We start from the raw sequence: 21,581 nt of genomic DNA on the forward strand, positions 1-21,581 counted from the left end.
TATAGATTAAATCTACTTTAATATGACTACTAGTTGAATTAGAGAAAGTACCAAAGATAGACATGACGTTAAGAATATGGAAGGTAAAAAAACTGGGATATAAAATTCCTTGGCTGAGTAAACATGGTGCCAGTATGATTCTCATTAAGACCCTTGCTCAGAATTTCACTGCTGGCACTTTTAACCCCTTGTTTTGCTTGCTCTTAGCTTCTCTTAGACACCGTTATCCAGGCTTCCTCCTTTGGTGAGGTTACCAGTTCATATTTTGCCTCCATGACTTGTCCTTTCACTGGGTGGAGATACAGTTTCCTTACCAGGACACTCAGCAGAACTGTGGCCACCATATAGGCAAACCTGAGGGAAGAATCAGGAGAAAAAAAGATAAAAACCTCGTTATGATGTCAATTTGCCAAAGGACAACAGCTTGGACAGTCAGCAGTAACACCAAGGTGCTGGAAGCACCTTCTCTCCTGTCTGCCACAGAGACTCACTATGACCTCCTTCTCTATGCTCACCTCAACTCTGGGCACTCCTGGCTTCCTGAGAAACCCAGCAAGGAGAGGTTTTTCACGGCTAATTCCTCATTGAATCTGTCTGGGTCAAACCTGTAAAAGATTAAAAACATGCGCACGCACACACACACACACACACACACACACACACACACACAAGTAAAAAACTGGAAATGAAACAGAGAATCTCACTAATTTGTTCTCTCTGGGTCATTCTTCACAAATGTATGAAGGCAACTGTGCATCCATTCCATCAATGTTCCCAGTTGGTCAGCTGTGTCCCATCTTGGTCAAAATGCTGACAAACTGAGGTAGTGTGAGACAGGGCTGGAATTAATGTGCAGTACACAGCTGAGCTGATGCTGTTACCTGCCCCCTATTCCTCTCCAGGGCACATGTAATTTCATTTGTCTGTCTCTCTCCCTCTCTGCCCCTCTGAGTCCCTTCCCTTTTCACTTCCAAAAATATTTCCCTTTTCTCCTTGCCCCTCACCCTTCTCTTCAAGCAGCTGGTGTGTGTATGTGTATGTGTATGTGTATGTGCTGGGGGAGGGAAGCCAGTGACTCATTGAAGTGAGAAAAGTGGTTTCCAGCTTTAGGATATTAGAGCTGGGAGAAAATTATTATCCAGGGCCGGCATGAATTAAAATAAGGGAAACTAATAAAATAACATTCAATTCAAATATTAACCCCCCTCCAAACATAAAATTTGATGGACAAAAGACTGTTCTTTTAAACCTTTCTGCTAAATACTTCAAGCCTTCATTTCCCTGCTTAAACATCCAAGAATCCAAGCTTCTAACAAGGTGAAAGGGTATGTGGGTGCTGATACTTAGGAAAAGCAGCATCAAACTTACATCTCCCCTGAATTAAAATGAATATTACAGATTTTGTAATAGGAGAGAAAATGCAGCTACCTAACAAAAAAAGCAGGGAGGGGAAACAGTGGTTTTGTACAGTAGGTGGGTGAAAGGATCACACAGAGCTGGTCTCCTACTTCTGTCATGGAAATCTTCATCTACCTTAAGCTAAACCTCAACCCCAGCCTTCCTGAAACAAACACACAATGTTCATAGCAGTCCTCACTGTTGGTCCCATGGGGCCTCAGCAAACTTGAACACAGTTGTGACCTACCTTGGGAGGCAATCCCTGACAAGGTGCTTGCAGACTGGCACATCAATGCCTGACCCCTTTCTAAAAGGTGCGATTGCAGGAGAGGACAAGTGATGTTGTAAAGGCTCTATTCTTTCTGCTAAATCTCAGCTGTCGGTTCTCTCTGTTCAGAATAACTGACCCACATTTCTTGAAGCCCAAGTGAAGTAAATCAGATACAGGTTATATATTTGCCAGCTGGAGGCCACAGGAAGCTACAGCGATTTTTTTCTTTAACCTCCAAAACACTGGCCTAGATCCACTTCAGTTTTCACAGACAGACCAAAATATCGAGGTAGCATTTCCCTTCACCCTAAAAACCCACAACTACAGACTGACATTTCCTCCCTTGCATCATTGTTTCATGATGACAAGCAGTGATTCCAAAGCCATTCAAGTCACTGTTTCATAGAAAACCTTTAACAGAAGTCACCAGCATTTGCCAGGGAAGCTCTGTGTATATGCACAAGAAAGTTTTTACTAAACCCTAACACATACATGCACACACACACACACAAACTGGAACATCAGAAGAACCTGACTTTAATTGTTCTAAATCCATGCCCATGAAGACAAACAAACCCAGACCTTCATAAACTGATTTTCTTACAGACTCCCTTTCATCTCCAGAATCTGCTTAAGGCAGGCCCTGCAGCACAGAAGGCTGTGCTGTAAGATCTAATTTAACCAAGCAAAGGAATTAGTTGCAATTAAAGTCGATTATACATACTTGTATGGTGATGGCCAAGATGAACTATCCTGCAGCATCACACCAAGAGCATAAAGCACAAGTGTCTGCAAAGAGAATAACAACACATCAATGCAGAAGGAAATGCACAATTAGACAGCTCTCAACAGCTCTGCAGGATGAAGATTATATTATATTATATTATATTATATTATATTATATTATATTATATTATATTATATTATATTATATTATATTATATTATATTATATTATATTATATTATATTATATTATATTATATTATATTATATTATATTATATTATATTATATTATATTATATTATATTATATTATATTATATTATGGTGGATTAAAAGACAATTGTGCAGTATTCACCTAAAGATTTTCAGAATCCATGCCTAGATGTTAGGATTTTAATTTCTAAGAATCATGCTACAACTGTTGGTGGTTACAGAGGGTGTGACCCCATCTTTCTACACTTGCTGAGATATATCTATGGACTACTTTACTCTCTGGAAGGGAAGGTGGTATGATGAGTGATATGATGAAGCCTGAAACAATGCTCTTTTCTGCATAACTGAGTCCATAGGCCCCTTCAAAACCTTACTCATCCCTGGTGGACCCAGAAGCAGAAAATCTGCTCAGCAAGAGAACGTGAATTTGCAAAGCCTCTCCCACAGAGGAACTGCAGAAAAACTTCGAGCTAAACTGTATTTTCAGCTGACAGAGCACCTGCTCAGGTTCAACTCTGTCAGAAGAAATGGTCTTCCTGCCTCTGCCCTGGTCTGGAAGAAGAGGAAACAGCAAAGGAGAGCGGCCTAGTGCTCCCAGTACTGCCCTACCTCTTTGGGGACAGTATGTTGGTCGACTCTGCCCTCCAGCTCCTGCAGCTGTGCAGCAATGGGAGTGAGCTTTGCTGTCCGCACTGTCTCACACAGCACTCGCCGACAGTACCTGCAACCAGCAACCCTTGGTTAGTGTCATTCTCAGAGAGAAGCTTGCCACGTCCTTGTGGCAGCGAGCAGAGCAGAGTCAACTGCTCTATTTAGAGGCACTTCTTTTTTTTCTGGCACGGAGTTCCAACATCTTTGCAAGAAGCATTAAATCTCATTAACAGCTTTCACAGAAGGTTATCGGAATCCCTCTTTTTTCACATTTTAAACCAAACTAAATCTGCTAAAATGCCTAAACACACCAGCCCTTTTCCTGAACCTCTCACTCATACAAGAGCAGCAAGAAAACCACACACTCGATATTCCCTTACTGAAACCCTAACACTAGTCCAAATGCACCTGGCTGCACCAACACAACAAATACAGAAAACATAAGGCACACTGTTGACCAGTCATCATTACCTGCAGGCCTTTGAAAAGAAGATTGGTCCATGCTTTCTCTCTAAATATTTCTATATCCAACCATGAAAATGACTGATTACTTCTACTACTTCTGGAAAACTAGGACAGAAACCAAACAAGACAGTGAGCAAAAATTTTGGCCTGGCAACCAGGGCACTGTGCTTTTCCTCTGCTGATGAACCTAAAGAGTTTCCTACAGACACCCTCAAGTGAACACCTTGGTGCTTGTGTCGGGAGTGCCAGCAGATTCTCTCTGCATTTTAAGTCATCCTGTGGTTTGATCACTTCCAGAAAGAAAAAAAGGGAGTGAGTAGCTTTTGGATGTCTTCTCCTGGCCTAGTGCAGGCTTGACATCAGACTCCACAGGAAATGCCTGTCCCCACCACATGACACAGCCTTCCCTCTGCATTCCCTCTACAGGACCCACCTGAGCTGCTCAACTTTCTCATGTGTAATTGGTCCCTTTCCCAGAACACGGTCCATCTCCTTGTAGAGATTCTGCTGAACATCTTCTGAGGTTGTCAGGAAATAGACTGCCCAGGTACACACTGAGGAAGGAATCAAAACAAGACTGGACCCAGAAAATTCAATCCTTTACAAACGGCACTCAGTTTTCTTACTTCCTGTATTTTCAGCATTACTTTTTGGCCTAAAAAAAAGGTGACCTCTATTCACAGCAGGCTGTGCTTATTCTGTATTCAGTGGTAGGAAGAGAGGCTGAACTGCAAAAAGAGGCCCTGCAAGCTGAAATTCTTTTTCTGATGCTATGAGGAGCTTAGAGAGCTGTGCAAGACACTAAACCACACAGGCCCACAGCTCTGGCAAAGGAACTACACGGCCCAACAAACCCTGGGGAATCAGGGCTACTACACCAACCATGCAAATGATAGGTTGGTTTGTTCAAAGCTTTAGAAAATTCCTTTATTTAGAGGTCTTCCCTAGCACACCTCAGGCAAGTGCTCCAGCCAGCCAGTGCCTAGGCTCCTGAAGGGAGCTCTCTGCAGATATTGGCAAGCACTTGTCCCCCTACATCTACTTTTTGAGGTACTTGAGATTATCTTCAGTAGCAGAGTAAAAAAAAAAAACCCTTGCATAAAAAATAAGTGTGTAGGATGCAGTTTCCCTAAAGCTACAAGGAAATGTTTCTAGCTCTCAAAAACATCTATTCATGAGAACTATCTCAAATCTTGGACTTGATGATCCTTGTGTTCCCCTTTCAACTCAGAACATTTTGTGATTCCATGAATCCATGTGATTCAAGCCCCTTAAAACTGCAGTTTTCCTGGAGTACCTGGAGAGGATATTCTCAGCAGAGATTATTATCATAGTTATCTGATTTACTTCCCACATTCTTTAACATCTAGATGCATCCTGGAGGTTTTCTTTGGAGTCCCAGCCCCACTGGCTGAGGTACAACACCAGATAAATTATTCCTTTATCATAAGGTATTTTACACAGCTTCAGTTTGTATTTTTATTTGTTTGGGAGCTTGTTTGCATAAACCCTACATACAGTAGCTTCTCTGAAAGTCCTCCATACATGGAACACACCTATCCTCCAAAAATCCAAAGCACTCAGACAGATGCTAGGACTCTTAACTGTCTTCTTATATGCCCGAACCTATTTTACAACATGATCTTTGTGGCTTATTTATTTTGGTGTTTTTTCATCAAATTTCGCATCAGTTATCTGGGGTTAAGAATGGAGGCAAAAAGCAATGGGGAGAAATTCTAAGGTCCACCATAAGACTGGAAATGTTGTCAAACACAGCTTAGGTTCAGCTCACTAACTGTGAGGCTGTCAACAGTCTGATGTAAAAATTAGGCTCTTCCATATGTCTGTAGCTCAGGAGAATGATTAATACAATTTTTTATTAGCCATGGCTAAGTGTCATGTCATCACACACAGTTTTTGGCAGCTGAGTGTAAGGATGGGAAGTTACATACAGTTACTGTACTTACAGTTAGCAGTGATTACACATCCTGCCAAAGAGAAAATCATTGTATCTTCCAGAATCTGGAAAAGAAAATCTACTTCAAAGAATGAAGTTCGTAAGACTGTAAAGAGAAAAAAGATGTGGCTCACTCTCCACTCCAGCACATTAAATCCCCTTAGTGCAGAGAGCAGGAAATACATCGAGAAGACATAAACTGAACTCTCTGTAGAACTTCCACTGGAATTGCATAAGACACGCTTAATATTAACATACTTCTGGTTTATAAAAATAGCTATGAAGCAATGGCAAGGAAATCTTCCAAAGTCTAATGCAATCAAACATGGTAGAAGTCAAAAAAATGAACTAGAAGCCCTGCTTTGGCAAAGAACCTAAGCTAAGATGCAAAAACTTATATTAATCAAAGGCTACAATATAATGAATTGCCCATCTGGCAAAACTCCATTACTATGTAAGGAGGTAACAGCTGCACAGACCTGCTGGTCACTCAGGCTCCCCTGCAGCAAGGTGTCTATAAAGACATGCCTGTTGAATGATCTGCCTCGGCGCTCCTTTGTAACCTTCCTTATGATGGATTCCATCTCCACCAGAGCTTTGGAAGAAAAAAGAAATGTTTATTTTAAAACCTGGTCATCCTGGTGCTGCAGAGAAGCAAATCCATCTCCCCAAGCAGATTTTCAGACCAGCTGTCCCTGCTGGGCTCACTTACAGAAGCAGTCTCTGTTACATGTTACTGTCAATTTGGAAGGCAGTATCCCAAATTTAGCTGAAAATGCAGGAACCAAATAACACAGGTTGCCTATAAAAAGCCATCCTTGGAAGTATAAGCAAGGTGTACTCTGTGAGCTGAAATCACATAAGGGGAAGACAAATAATGCTGTTCAACCATCAGAGAATGTTTTTCATCAGCCCCCATGAAAACATGTATAAGCCACATAACTCTGGTTACCTGACCTGCACAGTTACAATTACTACAGCACCAGGACTGAGGGAGCCCCTTTGGCCAGGGCTTCTACAGGCACAGTGCAAGAGGATGGCTCTGTGCTAAAGAAAGAGTCTGCAGAGACAGACAGAGGAATGGGGGGAAGCATGGGAGGGTTCTGGCACAGAGTCCACATATTTGAAGATATGTGAGTGCCTAACTCCTGGTGACTGCTGTGGGAACCAGGGGGAGCTGGGACCTAAACCCCATTGCCTGTCTGGTTTAAATGACCTACTGAGGATTATCCAAGAAATATGGAGCAGAATTTGGGTCTGAAACTCCATTTATCAAGGCCCAGTTCAGTTCCTTTGTCTTAGAATTACTTTCCTTCCTCCTCTCTGTGTAGGAAGGCCAGCAAGACTCAAACACCAAGGCTCACTGTCTGGAGTTTATGAAATTGTGTCCTCATGCATTATCATACTACACCTCAGGAAGAGACTGACCACAGGAGGAACCCATTTTAATGGGGCAGAAGTTGTCCTCAGGCTCTGAAACCCACAGAACCAGAAGTATAAAGAAGGAAACACTGGGTTTGGAGGATTTACAAGCAAAACTTTAGTTCCAGATACAATTTACTTTAATTTAGCATCTTATCTATCAATACTGAAATGGTTTAATCATTAAGAACAAAAAAGGTAAGACAACCCAAAATTAAAATAATTTACTGTAAAATATATGAGAAACAGAAGTGTGACTATAACAGACCTGAAAATCATGTTATCATGTTATCAGAGGCTATCTGATGGTGTATGCAACAAAGCAGCACCTCTGTACTGGTGTCTTCCAGTCTGTGAGTGACTGTCTGGCAGTACAGGCCCCAGATTGTGCATCATTTGAATGCCCATACAGGCCAAATCCAGGGGCTCCATCTGTCCTCATCTAGCACAGCTGCTTGCCTCCAAGAGAGGTCAAAAATGGACACTAGGGAACAGAACAGGAAGGGAAAAAGCACACCCTGACTCTTCCCCTCTATCACTCTCCAGACTAGACAGACCCCAGAACTAGACCTGGAACTAGAGTTCTAGTCCTACAACTTCTCACATAAAGGCAGCTTGCCACTCAACTCCAAAGCCACTAATGTGAGAGCAAGTACAATGCACCTAGTAGCTTATGGTATGATGAGCGACTCTGAAGAAAAGCCAAGACAACTGGGCACATGAACTGCTTTCACAGGCTAGCTAACTCCTAAGTGTTAATCAGAGTGGGAGGAAAACTATAATTTTGGGAGAAACCTACCGCTTTCGTAGTGCTTCTTCCTAGTCATGTTTTTGTCAAGAGACCCATCCAAAAAACCTTTTCCAATCTCTGACCAGATCTGGAAGAAGGACAGAGAGAACAGCACCATCACTCACCATAGGCTAAGACTGCTGGGACTATTCTATTCTTCCCTACTGAGGAAAATGAAAACACCAAATAAAATTAAGACTTCTTGTCAATATGGAATGGTCTTCTCTTTAGGACACCACATCCCATTTCAGACATAACTATGTCTGTGATAGCTGGAATTAAGCTGAAATGAAACAACTGTAATTACAACTATAGGGGAACAGGTATGGGAATCTTAAAAGGAAGGTGGAACTGTTTCTTTCCCACCCTATGACCAGCATATTTAACATCCCCACATGTGGATACAGCTTGAGACCTCCTCAGATTTTCCTTTCTCCACAATGCCACAGAGACTTCAGAAGATCTGTGAAAAGGAGAAGTTCCACTGGCAGTCCCAACAGAGTTTAACTGACTTAGTTACCAAAGACCTCCCACTGACCATGCCACTGGATCTGAGTTCCTGATCCTCATGGATCCTTTAGAAACATCTTAGACTAATGACAGCAGGATCAGCAGTAGGATCTTTCTAACAGTTTCAGCTTGGGACAAGTGAGGCAGAGCCCTCAAGCTCGTACTTTAAAGACTCAGCAGTAGCTTGTATTTAACTGTACAGATACAAGCTCTGTGGTTTTGGTTTGGAAAAATTTAACAGGAGATATCCTGGTTCTTGGGACACTTACTGCATCATGGTGCCTGCGGAATCGGATGACTTCCCGGTCATCTTCAAAGCTGCTGCCCATAGCTGTCTGCGTGACAGACTTCATGGCAAAGCCCAGCATGTGCTGGCAGAGTGGCACATGTTGTGCCTCAGGGAGAGACAGCCATTTGGCCAGCAGCTCTTCTGACAGCTTGAGAGGGAATGAACCATTAGTTAGCAGTAACACCAGCAGTCTATTTACCAAACACACTCTGGACACATTCCCACCCATTTCCTAAGGCAGACCGCATTTTCATGGCTATGGAATAATGCTAAACTCTTTCCAGGTTTCTTTCCATTGTAAAATAGTAACATTTTAGCCTCCAATCTTCTGCTTCTTTTCAGGCTCTCCCCCAACAAGGCAACCCTACCCTCCTCTCTTGTTCCCTCTGTAACAAAAGAAACTTTTAATCCTTTAATACTGACAGCTCCAGAATAGGAAAACAGATTATATTCTATCTGCTGGACTAAATCAACATCACCTCTTTATGGCCCCAAAAGCTGGTTCCTTGCTCCTGTCCTGGGAAATAGATCTGGAATCCAGGTGCTCCAGTATTTTTAACTGCATCTGGTATCTTGGCATAAAAATTAAGCAAGCTCAGCCCTTCCCACAACCCACCGGAGCTAATAGAATGCAAATATTCACAGCCTGAAAGGCGGAGGCTGTTTGTTATCTCAGATGCTTATAGCTTCAGCACTAATTTGAGTGCAGGTCCTTTATCCTAGTGACCACTCTCACTAAACCTTCCCCTGTGAGCTACAGAGGGCTTCTCTGCTCTACAAAGGCAGTTACCTTCTGGATGAGAGCAAAGTTACTTTGCAAGGACTTGGTCACACTGTTCTCATACAGTTTTCTTCTCATGTGGCTCTCTCCTGTATCCCCATTCAGGCTGGACTGGTACCTCAAGAGGGATTTCAGCATTGTCTCAAAGGGATCCACTGAAAGCAAATAGAAGAAACACCATTCACAAGTCACACTACACAGGGCTGATGAAAACAGCAGCCTGTTTAATCAGGTACTGCTACTTCTGGGCAGTGAGCAAGCTGTGGCTCCTTCCCCTATAATAGTCTCTTTCGGGTGCCAAGTTTCTCTTGCTCAGTGTGGGCTGGTACCTCATGAAATCTTTTTTCTGGGGCTGCCACCCTGTGATCAGCTCCCCCTACAGAGTGTGCCTGCTGGCTCTAGCAAGTAACTCTTTAGTAAAGATGCCTTCAGAGCTTGCTCCCCATTTGCCAGTTCCCAGCTGGTTGTGCCACTGACTTGGTGGCAAGAGTGAGTGTGGCAGGGTCCTTGCCCTTGTCCTCCAGCCTGACCTGCAGTCTCTTCAGCACATTCCCCTTCACATCTGGTGTGCCCTCCTGCCCTGAACATGGCTATGCACTCAGGACATACCAGCTCACATGACGGACTTAGCCAGAGGCTGCTCTCAGCACTCCTTCCCTTGCATCACAGACCCAGCAACCCCTGTTTGACACCCTACTGCTCCTGCATGATTTCCCTTGTGTGCACTGAGCTCCCTGCTGAGGTGCTCTTCCCAAACTAGCACCTACCTGTCTGCCACAGCTGCCTCCAGCACAGAAGCTCTGAATCTCCTACAGAAAACCACACCCCACTAAGCTACAGCAAGCTTTCTACTGCTAATCACCTTCTTTCCGTCTTCGATTCTTCCACACAGACCCTTGCATCAGTGCACAAGCTAGACAACACCACATCACTTCCCTATCTGTGACTCATTTCAGTGAGATTTTTAACTCTGAATTTCATCACCAAGGACCTCTACTTAATAAATCTGCTGAAGGATATTAGGTGTCAATGCAAAACTGTGCAATACAGCATGGCATATGTTTTTGCCTTTCTGTAAACCTTTTAGCATGTCTTGTGGAACTGGCAGAGTCTTTAAGAAACTATTTAGAAGCAGCAATCAGGGTTATCAAGAAGGATATTGTCACTTTTTATCACAGTCTGTTATTTCTCCCAGATGGAGACTGAAACCTCTGAGACATCAGAAAACATCAAGGCTGGGCTAGACACATATGACTTTACCAGCTGTGGATTTATGCAGGATTCCCCACAGAGACTGGGGCCTCATTACAGTATCAGGCAAACTTAGAAAACTCCCACCTGCAGAGGACTTACTACCTAAAGACATAAAAGAGCTAACGAGGCCAGAGGCATGAATATGTTAGTCTTTCCCAAATGTTTTTCTCTCACATCTTTTCCCTTCCAATGTTTTTAAGCTCTGCATCTCACCCTCTTTCCCACTTTGAATGACAAGGAGCAGGAGCATGTGTCTTTTGGCAGAGCAGATGGTACCTGCAGCTCTCCACGTGGCGCAGGCTGTTATGTGCCTCTAGCTGCTGCTGACAATTCCTCCTCCAAGGTACTTTGTCATGGAGCTGCTATTCATGCCACAGATCCCTGCTGACTGGCACTGGCACAGCCAGGCACAATATTGGGTAGCCAGGAAGACACATGGCAGGTGGTAAAGCCCACACAGAAAATCCAGCAAGCAGAGGCATCTAGAGAGGGTAGAGGATGCTTAGAAGCAACACCTGCTGAAACTGCAAAGTTTCCTGCTGCACATGAAAGAAATCTGCTGGATTAGCCATGGGCTCTGGGTTTCTTCTCCCAATGTCCCTAGACTAAACTGGCAATCCCACACCACCGATGCACACTCAGTGTTGTGCACTCAGGGCTGCAGAGCCCTGGCTGCCCTTTTTTCTGAGGGCTGGCTCTGCCTCGTGCTGTTTGGGAAGGGGCTATTTCTGCACAGCTGTGGGAGGCTAGTGACTCCACAAGGCACGAACTGCCTCTGGAGAAAGCTCTTCTCTGCCAGCACTTGCACAGACTTCATCCTTTGTCCTCATCTTGAAAACATCTCCAGGGTTACATTTTCAGCCCTCCTAATAACACATATCAAAATTTTGACTGTTCTTTTCACTTATGAGGAAATCTCCCCATCCCAAAAACCTCAGAGTGCTGTCCTGGACACCACTGCAAGTAAATACAGAGAAAAGATCTAACTGAAATCGAGCAGAACTGAACATCAGAGATAGAAAGGACCTCTGAACTGCACAGTAAAATGCTTACAGAACAGCAATGAACTCCTGTTCAGACAGGTCAGGACCCATAGCTCCATCTCCAGCATTGCTGGAGATGCTTCAGGTTCATTGCCCCAATCCAAAACGCACCATCAACTCAGGCAAGTTTTCCAAGTTGGTCTCTGAACTCTCTGCTCCTGGCAATTCTGCATTAGTCCACCCTCTTTACATCCACATCATTTGTAGGCCTGAACTGCTTCCCCAGAGCCACTCAGGGGAATCACCAGTACCAGCTGCAAAGTTTTACTTCCTTTGAATTCTCCTTGCAAATTAATCTCAAGCAAGCTTTAAGAAGCCATGAAAACATACCAATTTCAAACACTGCTTGAAGCCTAAGGAAAAAGAGTCTCCTGGCACTGAAAATGTTTATAATTATGAATCCAATTAGTCCAGCTTCAAGGCTTTGATGAGAAATGCATTATCTGCACCTCTCTTAGTCTCCAAGAAGTTTGGCCATACCTGTGACAAACATACGAGATGAGAGGAACCTTTGTATGATACTTGGAGCCAAACCCTGTACCTCAGCCTTGGAAACCAAATGTCAGGTATCCATGAAGACGGATGGTGGCCTCAGGCACCCCAGAGTAACATGGCATGGGTTTTCAAGGGGGGCTGAAGAGACAGGAGCTGGATACAATGCAGTCCGCTGTGGGCTGACTCCTGTCCCACAGCACTGTGTGACAGTAGAGAAAAGGGCGAGACCACATCTCCAATAAAACTTCAAGCTGCCCAGAGCCAGTTCGTGGCTGAGACCTACTACAACCCCTAATCCAACTCACCAAGAAAGGGTTCAGGAAGAGCTTTGCTACAGCTACTCAGCTACTACTGATTATACCCCAATGCTTCAAGAAATACAGCCTATAAGATTCCTCAACTCTAATAAAGTTTGAGCACTTCTGGCAAGCATCAGTGCTAAAAGGAAAGCAGTGATACAACTAATGCTGCTCTTCCAGCTCTGAGATCGTAAGAACCCTCCTTCTCAGGTTTGTTGCCTTTATGAGGATGTTCTCATAAGTTCTTTCTTCAGCTGGGCTGAACACACCTTCCCTGGCCTCCCCTGCACGACAGGCTCCCCACTTCTCTGAGAGCACTGACAGCCTTTATTCACACTTGCTTTATTCATAATCATGCCTGAGTATAGAGGTCAGAGCCACACACAGGACTCCAGGTCTGACTCATGCTCATTTTGTGCAAAAGTCCCCTCTTTACAGAAAATCCATGACTCAATGTATCCTTTTTTTTCCATGGTCATGTCATCCCACAGGCAATTCACGCAGCCCATTTTTTCTCCTCCTGTTTCTGCTATCCCAGCCCTCAGGGATATCCACCTCACTGTGCTGCCATGTGCCAACAAAGGGCTCCAGAATAATGCCATCAGGGTAGGACACTAACATAAGGAGTATTTCATGCCCCCAACACTGCATCTCATTATTCCAAGAGAATCCAGTCTTGATCCCCCTTTCAAGTACCACTATTTATCAGCATTCAACCAAATTCTGAACTAAATCCCTGACATAAACAGTTTTATCACTTTCCTTGTCTAAAAATATAATTATCAAAGTGCAACACGCATTTCCCATTTATCCCACATCCTTAAAAAAATATGTTTAGCCCTTGGCATAGCAGGATATTAGGCTAGTCTGTAGCTGCCTGGGTCACCTAATTTCCTGTACTGAAGTCCAGGTACTGTATTTCTCTTTCTCCAATACACAGATCCTCCCAAATTCAGCACATTTCAGAATGTGCATGTGCAGGGGCCTGTCACCACTTTTTTGAGCTCTGAGAAAGTGACTTTCCCCAAATACACTTGAGAGCATTCAGATCTTTCAGGGTGGTTTTCCACCTTCTGGAGTGTCATCGTTATCCACTGTGTTTTGCTGATCCTTGTTAACTCCCACTCCTTTCCCAGATTGTCATCATTTCTTTTTTTGATTCTGTCAGGCAACTGTATATGAAGCTCACCCCTCACGACCCCAGCATAAAGTGAGCTGAGATATCTGCCTATGCCTAAAGACAGCCTACAGGATCAGGTCAGAGGTGTGCACCCAGCACTCAGTCAACTTTGTAAGATAAAAACTGGGAAAGCAAGAGATTAAATCCAAACATCAACTGAGTTAACTTATTGAGTGTGATAACCTTAGGAAGCAAAATGCCCACCTAAGAGGCTTAGGCCATAAATTAACGTACTCTGCCATGACTAAGACTCAGCTACCAGCACCACTTCCAAGACTGGAAGATCACTAAACGTTTTCACCACAAAATTCTACACACCAAAAGAAACATGAAAGAAAAGAACTTCTCCAAATAACAGATCGTAAAATCTCCTTGTATGTTGAACCATACAAGGCTGTTATCATAAACTAGATCTGTTTTCAGACTTAATTTAGCAAAGTTTACCCTCCTAAACTGCATTTCAAACTGCTTTTAAAACGTATGCCAAGTAGCTACAGGATGTTAACCTTGCTCTATCAAGTGACTAATGAGCACAATGCTTTCCCTGAACGTTTGCCTGTAGAGAGATGGTAAAAGACACAAGTGTACCAATTTCTTGATGGCCACTGAACAGCAGTAACCCTTGGTCACCGATACTCAAGTCCAGAAAGCAGGACCAAAGTGATACCTGAACCACCATGTTAGCTACAAAGTCTCATTTTCTTTCAATGTAGAATGAAACCCCAACTTCCTTTGACACCCTTCCTTTGATGCCCAGTGAGGCCAGATCAAATGGCCTCAAAGACAAAGTAAGACACTTACACAACCGGTTGGGGTTAACATGTTGTTTCAGGAGATCAATGGAGCCGAGGCTGACAACAAGACGTCTTCCAAACCAGAAGGAGACCAGTGGCCCATATTTCTCATGAAGGTTCACAAGAAACTCATGTAAACTGCTGCTGACAATGATATCTGGCAGGTTGCCATCCCTGAGAAACACAGAGGATATCTGGTCATGAACAGCATCCTCTGCCAATGCTGAACTGAATGAATGTGGAGACAGAAACCACTTACTTTTCATCAGTTGGAGCCAGCCCAGGGATGCCTGATGCTTGCCTAGATGCCTAGAGTAAAAGGAAATGCATCAATCTACACGAGCTTCAGATTTTATACAGGTCCCACAACTTTCCAGCAGAAGTGAATTTTCCACACCGATACTACTACACTACTTATAAACATGAAACAGAAGCTGGATATGCTACATCTGCACACTTTAAACCTGCTAAGCCGATAAACCTCAAGTGTGTGCCTGGTGCCACTGGCTAACCCAGGATTACTCATCTGGTTAGATGAAAGATGTCTGCATAAAGATTTAAAGGGTCACGTTTGCAATGTAGGATTACACACAGATTTGTCCCGGAGGCCTGCAAAAATGCAAGGCGAGCAGACCGCGCCTCTGGCAAGCGGGACTCACTCCCGGACACGTAAAGCAGGAGGAGTGCCGGGGCTGCGCTGCCCGGAACGCCCTGCCCGGCAGCTTCTCTGCAGGCCGCTGCCACGTCCCGCCCGAGAGCAGGGGGACGGGCCCGGGGCTGCTGGGCCCCGCGGCCGCTCGCCCTCAGCCCCGCTGCAGCGGGAGCCGGGCCGCGCCGGGCCGAGCGCCCCCGCCCATCGCCGGCAGCATTACCGGGTACAGGTAGAGCACGGCGCCCACGAGGATGAGCAGGAAAGTGACGGCGAAGATGGCGAAGTCCAGCATGGCCAGGCCGGGGCGGAGGAGCGGCGGCGGCTCGGCCCCACCCCGGGGCCGCCGGCGGGGCAGGAAGGGGCGGACCGGGCTGGGAGCGCGGCTCGCCTCGGCTCGGCTCGCCTCAGCTCGGCATGGGGGGCCCGCGGCGCCTGCTGCTCATCTCCAACTCCACCCTGCACGGAGGGGGGTACCTGGGCCACTGCCAGCAGCACATCCAGAGCTTCCTCGGGCAGTAAGCGCCGTGCAGGGCCGCGGGAGCGCCCGGCCCCGCCGCCGCGCCGACCGCTCTCTCCTCTCTCTTCTGCCAGGAAAGTGAAGCGGGTGCTGTTCATCCCCTACGCCCTGCACGACCGCGACGCCTACGCCCGCACGGCCAGGGAGAAGTTTGAGAGCCTGGGTAAGGCTGTGCCGGGGCGGCAGCGGGCAGGGGCAGCAGGGTGCGGGCACGGCCGCGCACAGCGCCGCAGCCGCCGGACACTCGGGCTGCGCTGCGCTGGGCTACGGCAGCAAGGGCAGGGAGCAGCCGGAGTCCCTGCGGACTTCTGCCTGAAGGAGGTGGTTTAGAGGCCTCCTGAAGAAATCCTTCTGCGAACACTTCTACCCACTCCAGGGAGGAAGATTTTGTCCCTAACTATAAAGTGGCATCTTTCTATCCTTCTTAATCACGAGGGAACATTACTTCCCATATATCTTAAACCTCTGCTCAAGCCGCACAACCACTGGAGTTAAGTGAAGACCATTACTGAAAGCACATCAAGGAGCCAGGTAGTTCCATGATGGCCAGCAGCTGAACTTTGCTTGGAGCAAAGATCTCTGCAGAGCAGCCTACAGCAAGGCCTCCACCTAGTATCTATCACTGTTGAGGGTAACTTTGAACCTGTTAGTGTAATAAAAATCAGTACTCACTTCCCTGGGCAGCACACTTGGCTCCTTGACTTGCAGGAAGATTGCTGCTATCAAATGCCCATGTTCTTCTGTCTCTCTTGGCACTTTCTATACTCAGTGAACCTCAGCAAGGCAAATCTATCAAAGTCAGACATTTTAACAGAAACAATACTCAGGTATTTGCACAAGCAATGCTAGAAACAACACATCCTGTCACAACCAAGCTGAGGACCAACTGCTTTTTCCTTATTTTCTAGTTACCTGGTAATGCTCAGCAGGATATTGTGCCTCAGCCTGCACCTGCTGAATGAAGTGCTCTGCTCCTACACATTGAGTGTATATATCCACAACACAAGCATTTCCTTTTGTACAGCTGGATGCTGAGGCCCTGCACTAATATAGGCTGTACACTTTGTTTTATATTGTAGAGTTCTCTGAAATTTCCCTGGTTGAGACATTTGGCTCAGGGTTGGAGCAGGTGGGTGGGAGGGATTGAACATTTCACATTCTTCCACCAAACTGACATGGCAAAGGTAAATACTTTTTCATTTAAGGTTATGGGCTGGACAGCATTCATGAATCTTGTGATCCAGTGGAAGCTGTAAGGAAATCTGAAGCAATATTTATTGGTAAGTTTTACTTCTTATTCCCCAATGCAGGTTTATATAGGGCACTGGATTAGTCCTGCTCAGAGGTGGCACTGAAGACCAACAATTAAGCAGTTATATCTAATAATTATAAACTACAGAGGACAGTACTTGGGAGCCCTAAGACCCTAAATTTCACAGTGGGCTGGGAAGTAGAGTTATTAATGGAACTTCATCTCCAGTAAGTTTGAAAACATGATCGTAACAGCTGTGTCATCACTTTAGCAAGCCCAAGAAGTTCTAGTCCTAATACCAAGGCCCTGGGTATTGGAAGAGAGGTCACTGTCAGACAGTGGCAGCCTTACAATGATGATTCAGGGCATGCCCGTGGCCTGCCCAGTGCCCGTTCTTCTGAAGCTTCTGGTTTTGCTGTTTCTCAAAGCAGGATACTGTCCTGAATAGAGCATAGAACTCATTGTCCCTGCCAAGTTTGTAAAGGCTTCAATTAAAACTGATGGCAAAAGCTTGTTAAATAAGCTGAACTTTCTTTCTGCAGGAGGTGGGAACACATTCCGTCTCCTGAAAGCCCTTTATGACAACAGTCTGATACATGAGATCAGGAAGAGAGTGCTTGAGGTAAAACTACAGATTCTGGCCAAGTCTGAATGGCAGGATCTCATGCATGAGCTTTTGTTCAGACAAATACAAGCTGATTTTGCATTTTTGTCTCTAATATACTTAAAAGGTTGAGCCATCTCAAACCACCCGGTGAACTGAAAACCATGGCCAAATAAGGCTTTCACTGAGTCATTGAAAAGGTCAGCAGTCTGTCTTCCTAGAGCAGTTTTCTACATGCTGGATTGCAAGACCTTGGGATGTACAATGCTACCTAGAATCCTAGAAGTAAATCTCTCAAAATACCAGTCAAAAGATTAGTGTAGGATTTAATTTATGTCCAGAAGCCCTGTTTTTCAGCTTGAGATAACCACTTCATATCTTGTTATACAGCTGTGTTCATGTTTGCAGGTCTTCTAATAAACTGGTGATAAAGTTGAATCCATATGTGCCTTTTAGACAGTTTCCTGTTGATGTTGAAAATTGCGTAATTTTTGTACCTCTTTGGAACTGAGAGGTGTGAGTGTCATTGAGCCCCTCTGGTCAGAAGCACCAGTCTAGCTGGTGAATCTCATAAGCCACAGCAAAGATACACCATCTCTGGAGGAGAACAGAAGCAAGGTGTTCCCTAGCAATGTGGAATTGCAAATGACTTTATGCAGATTTATACAAGCCACAGTAAGGCCAGCTGCCAAGAATAAAGGTTAGCTAGGCTTATCTTAATATATAGAAATTCAACGTCTGTTGTGGGAATGAAAGCCAGAAAATGTCCAAACACCAGTTAAGTCTGGATGACTACTTGGTTGTATTACCACGAGTTGTCTCAGACAGCTCTATTTTTACAAATTATTCAGCATTACCTGTATGCTTGCATATTTCTGTGGCATTTTTCTATGTACAGCATAGTACTCAGTACTAATATCTAAACAGTGCTAAACTGGTCATGGTACTGGTAAGTTGATGCTGTGACAACATTGCACTGAGCTTCTGATGGTCTACTCTCTTCAGAAGCTAATTAAAAGCCAGTTCAGATACTCCCTGTAACTGCAATAGAGGCAAGTCTCTCCTCTTAATAGCACAGTTCAACATGCACTGACAGCCTAGTAAGTTCTCTCTAGGTTGGGTCACAGAGTTGTGCGTACATGGCAGGCAGCAGTTAGTTCTCTGACACAAAGAAGCTACTGACCACCTCAGAACCTGAATTCTTGTTATGCTTTTCACCTGTAAAGTTAGCAGTGAGATGAGCTGGAAGGACTGAGTCTGATCTGACTGATGAGTCTCTGAGATTCATAGAAGATGCTATAAAATTGAGCTCCTAATTTTGATACTGCAGACTGATTATTGCTTTTGTCTTTCAGGATGGGATTCCTTACATGGGATCCAGTGCAGGAACCAATGTTGCTACCATCAGCATCAATACCACCAATGACATGCCAATTGTTTACCCACCTTCCCTGAAGGCTCTAGGATTAGTTCCTTTTAATATTAACCCTCACTACCTGGACCCAGATGTTAAAAGAACCCACATGGGTGTAAGTAAAGCACACCAGAACTAACACAGTAACCAGAGTGTGGAGGAGTAACAATAGTGTGCATTTTTGAGGCCTTACAAAGCTATAATATGTCAAACAGCTGCTCCCTAGAGAAACTGAAAATGTCAATAAAGGCAGTAAGTAACACTTTACTTCCTCCTAAAACTTACCTTTGCTTGGGAAGAGGAGTTGGCAATAGTATTACTGAACAAAGTGTTTTTCACAAACAGAAGCTTTGCAATGTCTGAAATACTGTTGAAATGCTTGATATATGGAATGGAAGACTTTCTTTAAAAAAAAAAAAAAAAGATAAACCTGAAGCGTTAAGATACAAAGCACTATGGTTCTGGAAAGTTCTGTCTTACCTGCTGCTTGGGAAGACCTAACTTAAACATAGATTAAGAAGCTTAAATAGCTGGAGGTCAGAAGAAATGAGCAGAACAGGGAGATCTTGAGACTCATAGAGTTGTGTAAGAAAAGACCTGGGCACTGATGTCGTTGCAGGGAGCACAGCCTGTAATGTCCAGAACTGAGCAAGCACATGCACTATAGCTGAAAGAAAAACACTTCAGCCATCAAGCATAAAGACAGATCTGCATACAGTGGGAAGATGCGCCTTCTTGAATAGCATGTCAGCTAATTCCTCAGGCAACAAACTGTGTGGTGCATCTTTTAACAACCTAAATACATTCCTCCTTGTAATCAAAATTCCATGGTTAGAAGTAATAAGAATTAGGGAACAATGAAGAAATGGTGGGTATAGGTGTGCTTCCAGAATTTAGATGTAGTTGTAGATATTCATTTAATCAGCTTGTCACTAGATAAGCAGACAGTTCTTTCCCTATAAATAACTTCTGCTCTTTCTCTCAGAGGAAGCTGGAAGCTCTGTGCTGTACCAAGTCCCTGCTGTGTTCCTGTTTTTATTTCTTTCCTGTTGCTCAGTTCAACAGTAAACCTCAGGAAACATGACAGAGCTGTTCACAAAAGGAAACCCTTCATAGTGGAATACCTACTTGAAGACAAACAAGCAAATACTCACTTAAAGCAAATAATCACTTAAAAGCCATGATTCACTACTCTTTCACAAAAGTGGCACCTCAGGCATTTGCTTCTACCACCTTCCTGGCAGTATTAGTACTATCTCTGCACATAGAGATAGTACTAATTAAAAAAAGAGCTTGGATGAATTGAATAGGTTTTAAGGTTTTTCTGGGCGGGGATTGTGTGAGTTCTGTTTGATCAACCTGCGGTAAATTGCTGCTAATGATGAACTGTAAAACACAGATCTATTTAGTCAATCCTGCCATCCCATTCTGCTTGAGGGGAAGTGCCTGCTTTGTTTAATGTTATGAAATTGTTTCATATCATGTTGCCTGGATAGCTTCAAGTCCTACCTTATGGCCTGGGAAGCTAAATCTATGCTTATTATTGCAGGAGACAAGAGAGGAAAGAATTCGCCAGTATCATGAAGAACCAAACACCCCCCCAGTTCTGGTGAGTAGTAGTTCTCCATCAGGAAGCTGTAGCATGATAAACATTTTAAATGCATTCATGTTAGCTTTCAGTGTGGGTTCCCCACCTGTCAAGTCTTACAGAACCATGGCTTGGAATGCTAGCTGTATTCCTGCTAAGAGCTTCAGCCTTGGATATTGCTCATTGTAGAAAACGGGTTAGAGCTGATGAAATGTATACTTCTGTTAGTGTTACTCAACACCATTTAAGGCAGCTCTGATCTTCCCAGTCACTGGCCACCATATATTGTGTGCTGGGGGTGGTGTGCATGCAGATGGTACAAAACTCCCTTTTATTTTTTTGCAGGTACGCTTAACTTTAATCTCTATAATACAGTTTGTGACTTTGCACGTTCAGTAGTGCATATGTAATTTCATTATGTCTGTCTGGGAAGTGGGACCTCTATGTTTCCTGTCCCTGTGTTTGATCTTGTTTGTGAACCCAGCTGTTGCTCAGCCCAAACTGGATCTAAGAATAACCATGGGAAAAAAACAGTTTGCCCTCCTTCTTAATAGTTTCTCCTTTAAGAGTGAAAACTGAAATAAACAAGAAAATCAACTTCTAAAACAAGATAACTCACCTAATTTTGTCTTTACCTCTTTGTTAGGTAAGCGAGAAGGTTTAGTCTGTAGTCATGGTGGCACTAAGACTGGCCTGCTTGTGACAAGCATTCTACCCTTTCACTCAGCTTGAAAATCACTTTAAATGTTTCCACCTCCACCAGGGCTTGCGGGAAGGTACGATGCTGTTAGTGGAGGGAGATAAAGCCACGCTGCAAGGGGTGACAGGAGCACGTCTGTTTTTGAGGTAAACGCTTCACTTGAACTGATATCCTTCAGACAGAAAGGAAGAGAGGCTTCTGTTAGACTCCTGGCACATACTGCCTGGCTCCCACATCAGAAGTTACTTAATCCCTTGGTTCCATTTCTCTTTGGGTAAAATGTGAGTATTGTTTAATGCTCCAAAGGAGCCAGCAGTA

At 44.3% G+C, this 21,581-nt stretch overlaps 2 protein-coding genes across 2 annotated transcripts in view; one reads left to right on the forward strand and one right to left on the reverse strand.

Moving 5' to 3' along the window:
- LOC130255581 (cytochrome P450 20A1) lies at nt 1–15,568 on the reverse strand. Its single transcript, XM_056496462.1, has 13 exons — nt 15,409–15,568; nt 14,796–14,845; nt 14,544–14,710; nt 9,481–9,626; nt 8,671–8,838; nt 7,901–7,979; nt 6,159–6,274; nt 5,690–5,744; nt 4,156–4,276; nt 3,216–3,327; nt 2,394–2,458; nt 516–605; nt 1–354 (listed from the first exon to the last, which is right to left on the reverse strand). The coding sequence occupies exons 1-13, from the start codon at nt 15,478–15,480 to the stop codon at nt 204–206; spliced, it is 1,392 nt and encodes a 463-aa protein (XP_056352437.1). The 5' UTR covers nt 15,481–15,568; the 3' UTR covers nt 1–203.
- LOC130255582 (alpha-aspartyl dipeptidase-like) overlaps nt 15,542–21,581 on the forward strand; it is a 6,941-nt gene continuing 901 nt past the window's right edge. The window contains exons 1-7 of the mRNA XM_056496463.1: nt 15,542–15,703; nt 15,780–15,868; nt 16,911–16,985; nt 17,500–17,579; nt 18,917–19,090; nt 20,525–20,584; nt 21,327–21,409. Coding sequence (XP_056352438.1) covers nt 15,603–15,703; nt 15,780–15,868; nt 16,911–16,985; nt 17,500–17,579; nt 18,917–19,090; nt 20,525–20,584; nt 21,327–21,409 — 662 coding nt within the window. The 5' untranslated portion in view covers nt 15,542–15,602. The remainder of the gene's footprint in view (nt 15,704–15,779; nt 15,869–16,910; nt 16,986–17,499; nt 17,580–18,916; nt 19,091–20,524; nt 20,585–21,326; nt 21,410–21,581) is intronic.

Source organism: Oenanthe melanoleuca, chromosome 7 (assembly GCF_029582105.1).
Source record: "Oenanthe melanoleuca isolate GR-GAL-2019-014 chromosome 7, OMel1.0, whole genome shotgun sequence".
Classification (NCBI taxonomy): Eukaryota; Metazoa; Chordata; class Aves; order Passeriformes; family Muscicapidae; genus Oenanthe; species Oenanthe melanoleuca.

Coding starts and splice junctions, on each gene's coding strand:
- LOC130255581 (XM_056496462.1), bottom strand. CDS start 15,480: ATGCTGGACTTCGCCATCTTCGCCGTCACTTTCCTGCTCATCCTCGTG. Junction 14,846..15,408: donor CCGTGCTCTACCTGTACCCG/GTAATGCTGCCG, acceptor CTTTTACTCTAG/GCATCTAGGCAAGCATCAGG. Junction 6,275..7,900: donor GAAGAAGCACTACGAAAGCG/GTAGGTTTCTCC, acceptor TTTCTTCCAAAG/CTCTGGTGGAGATGGAATCC.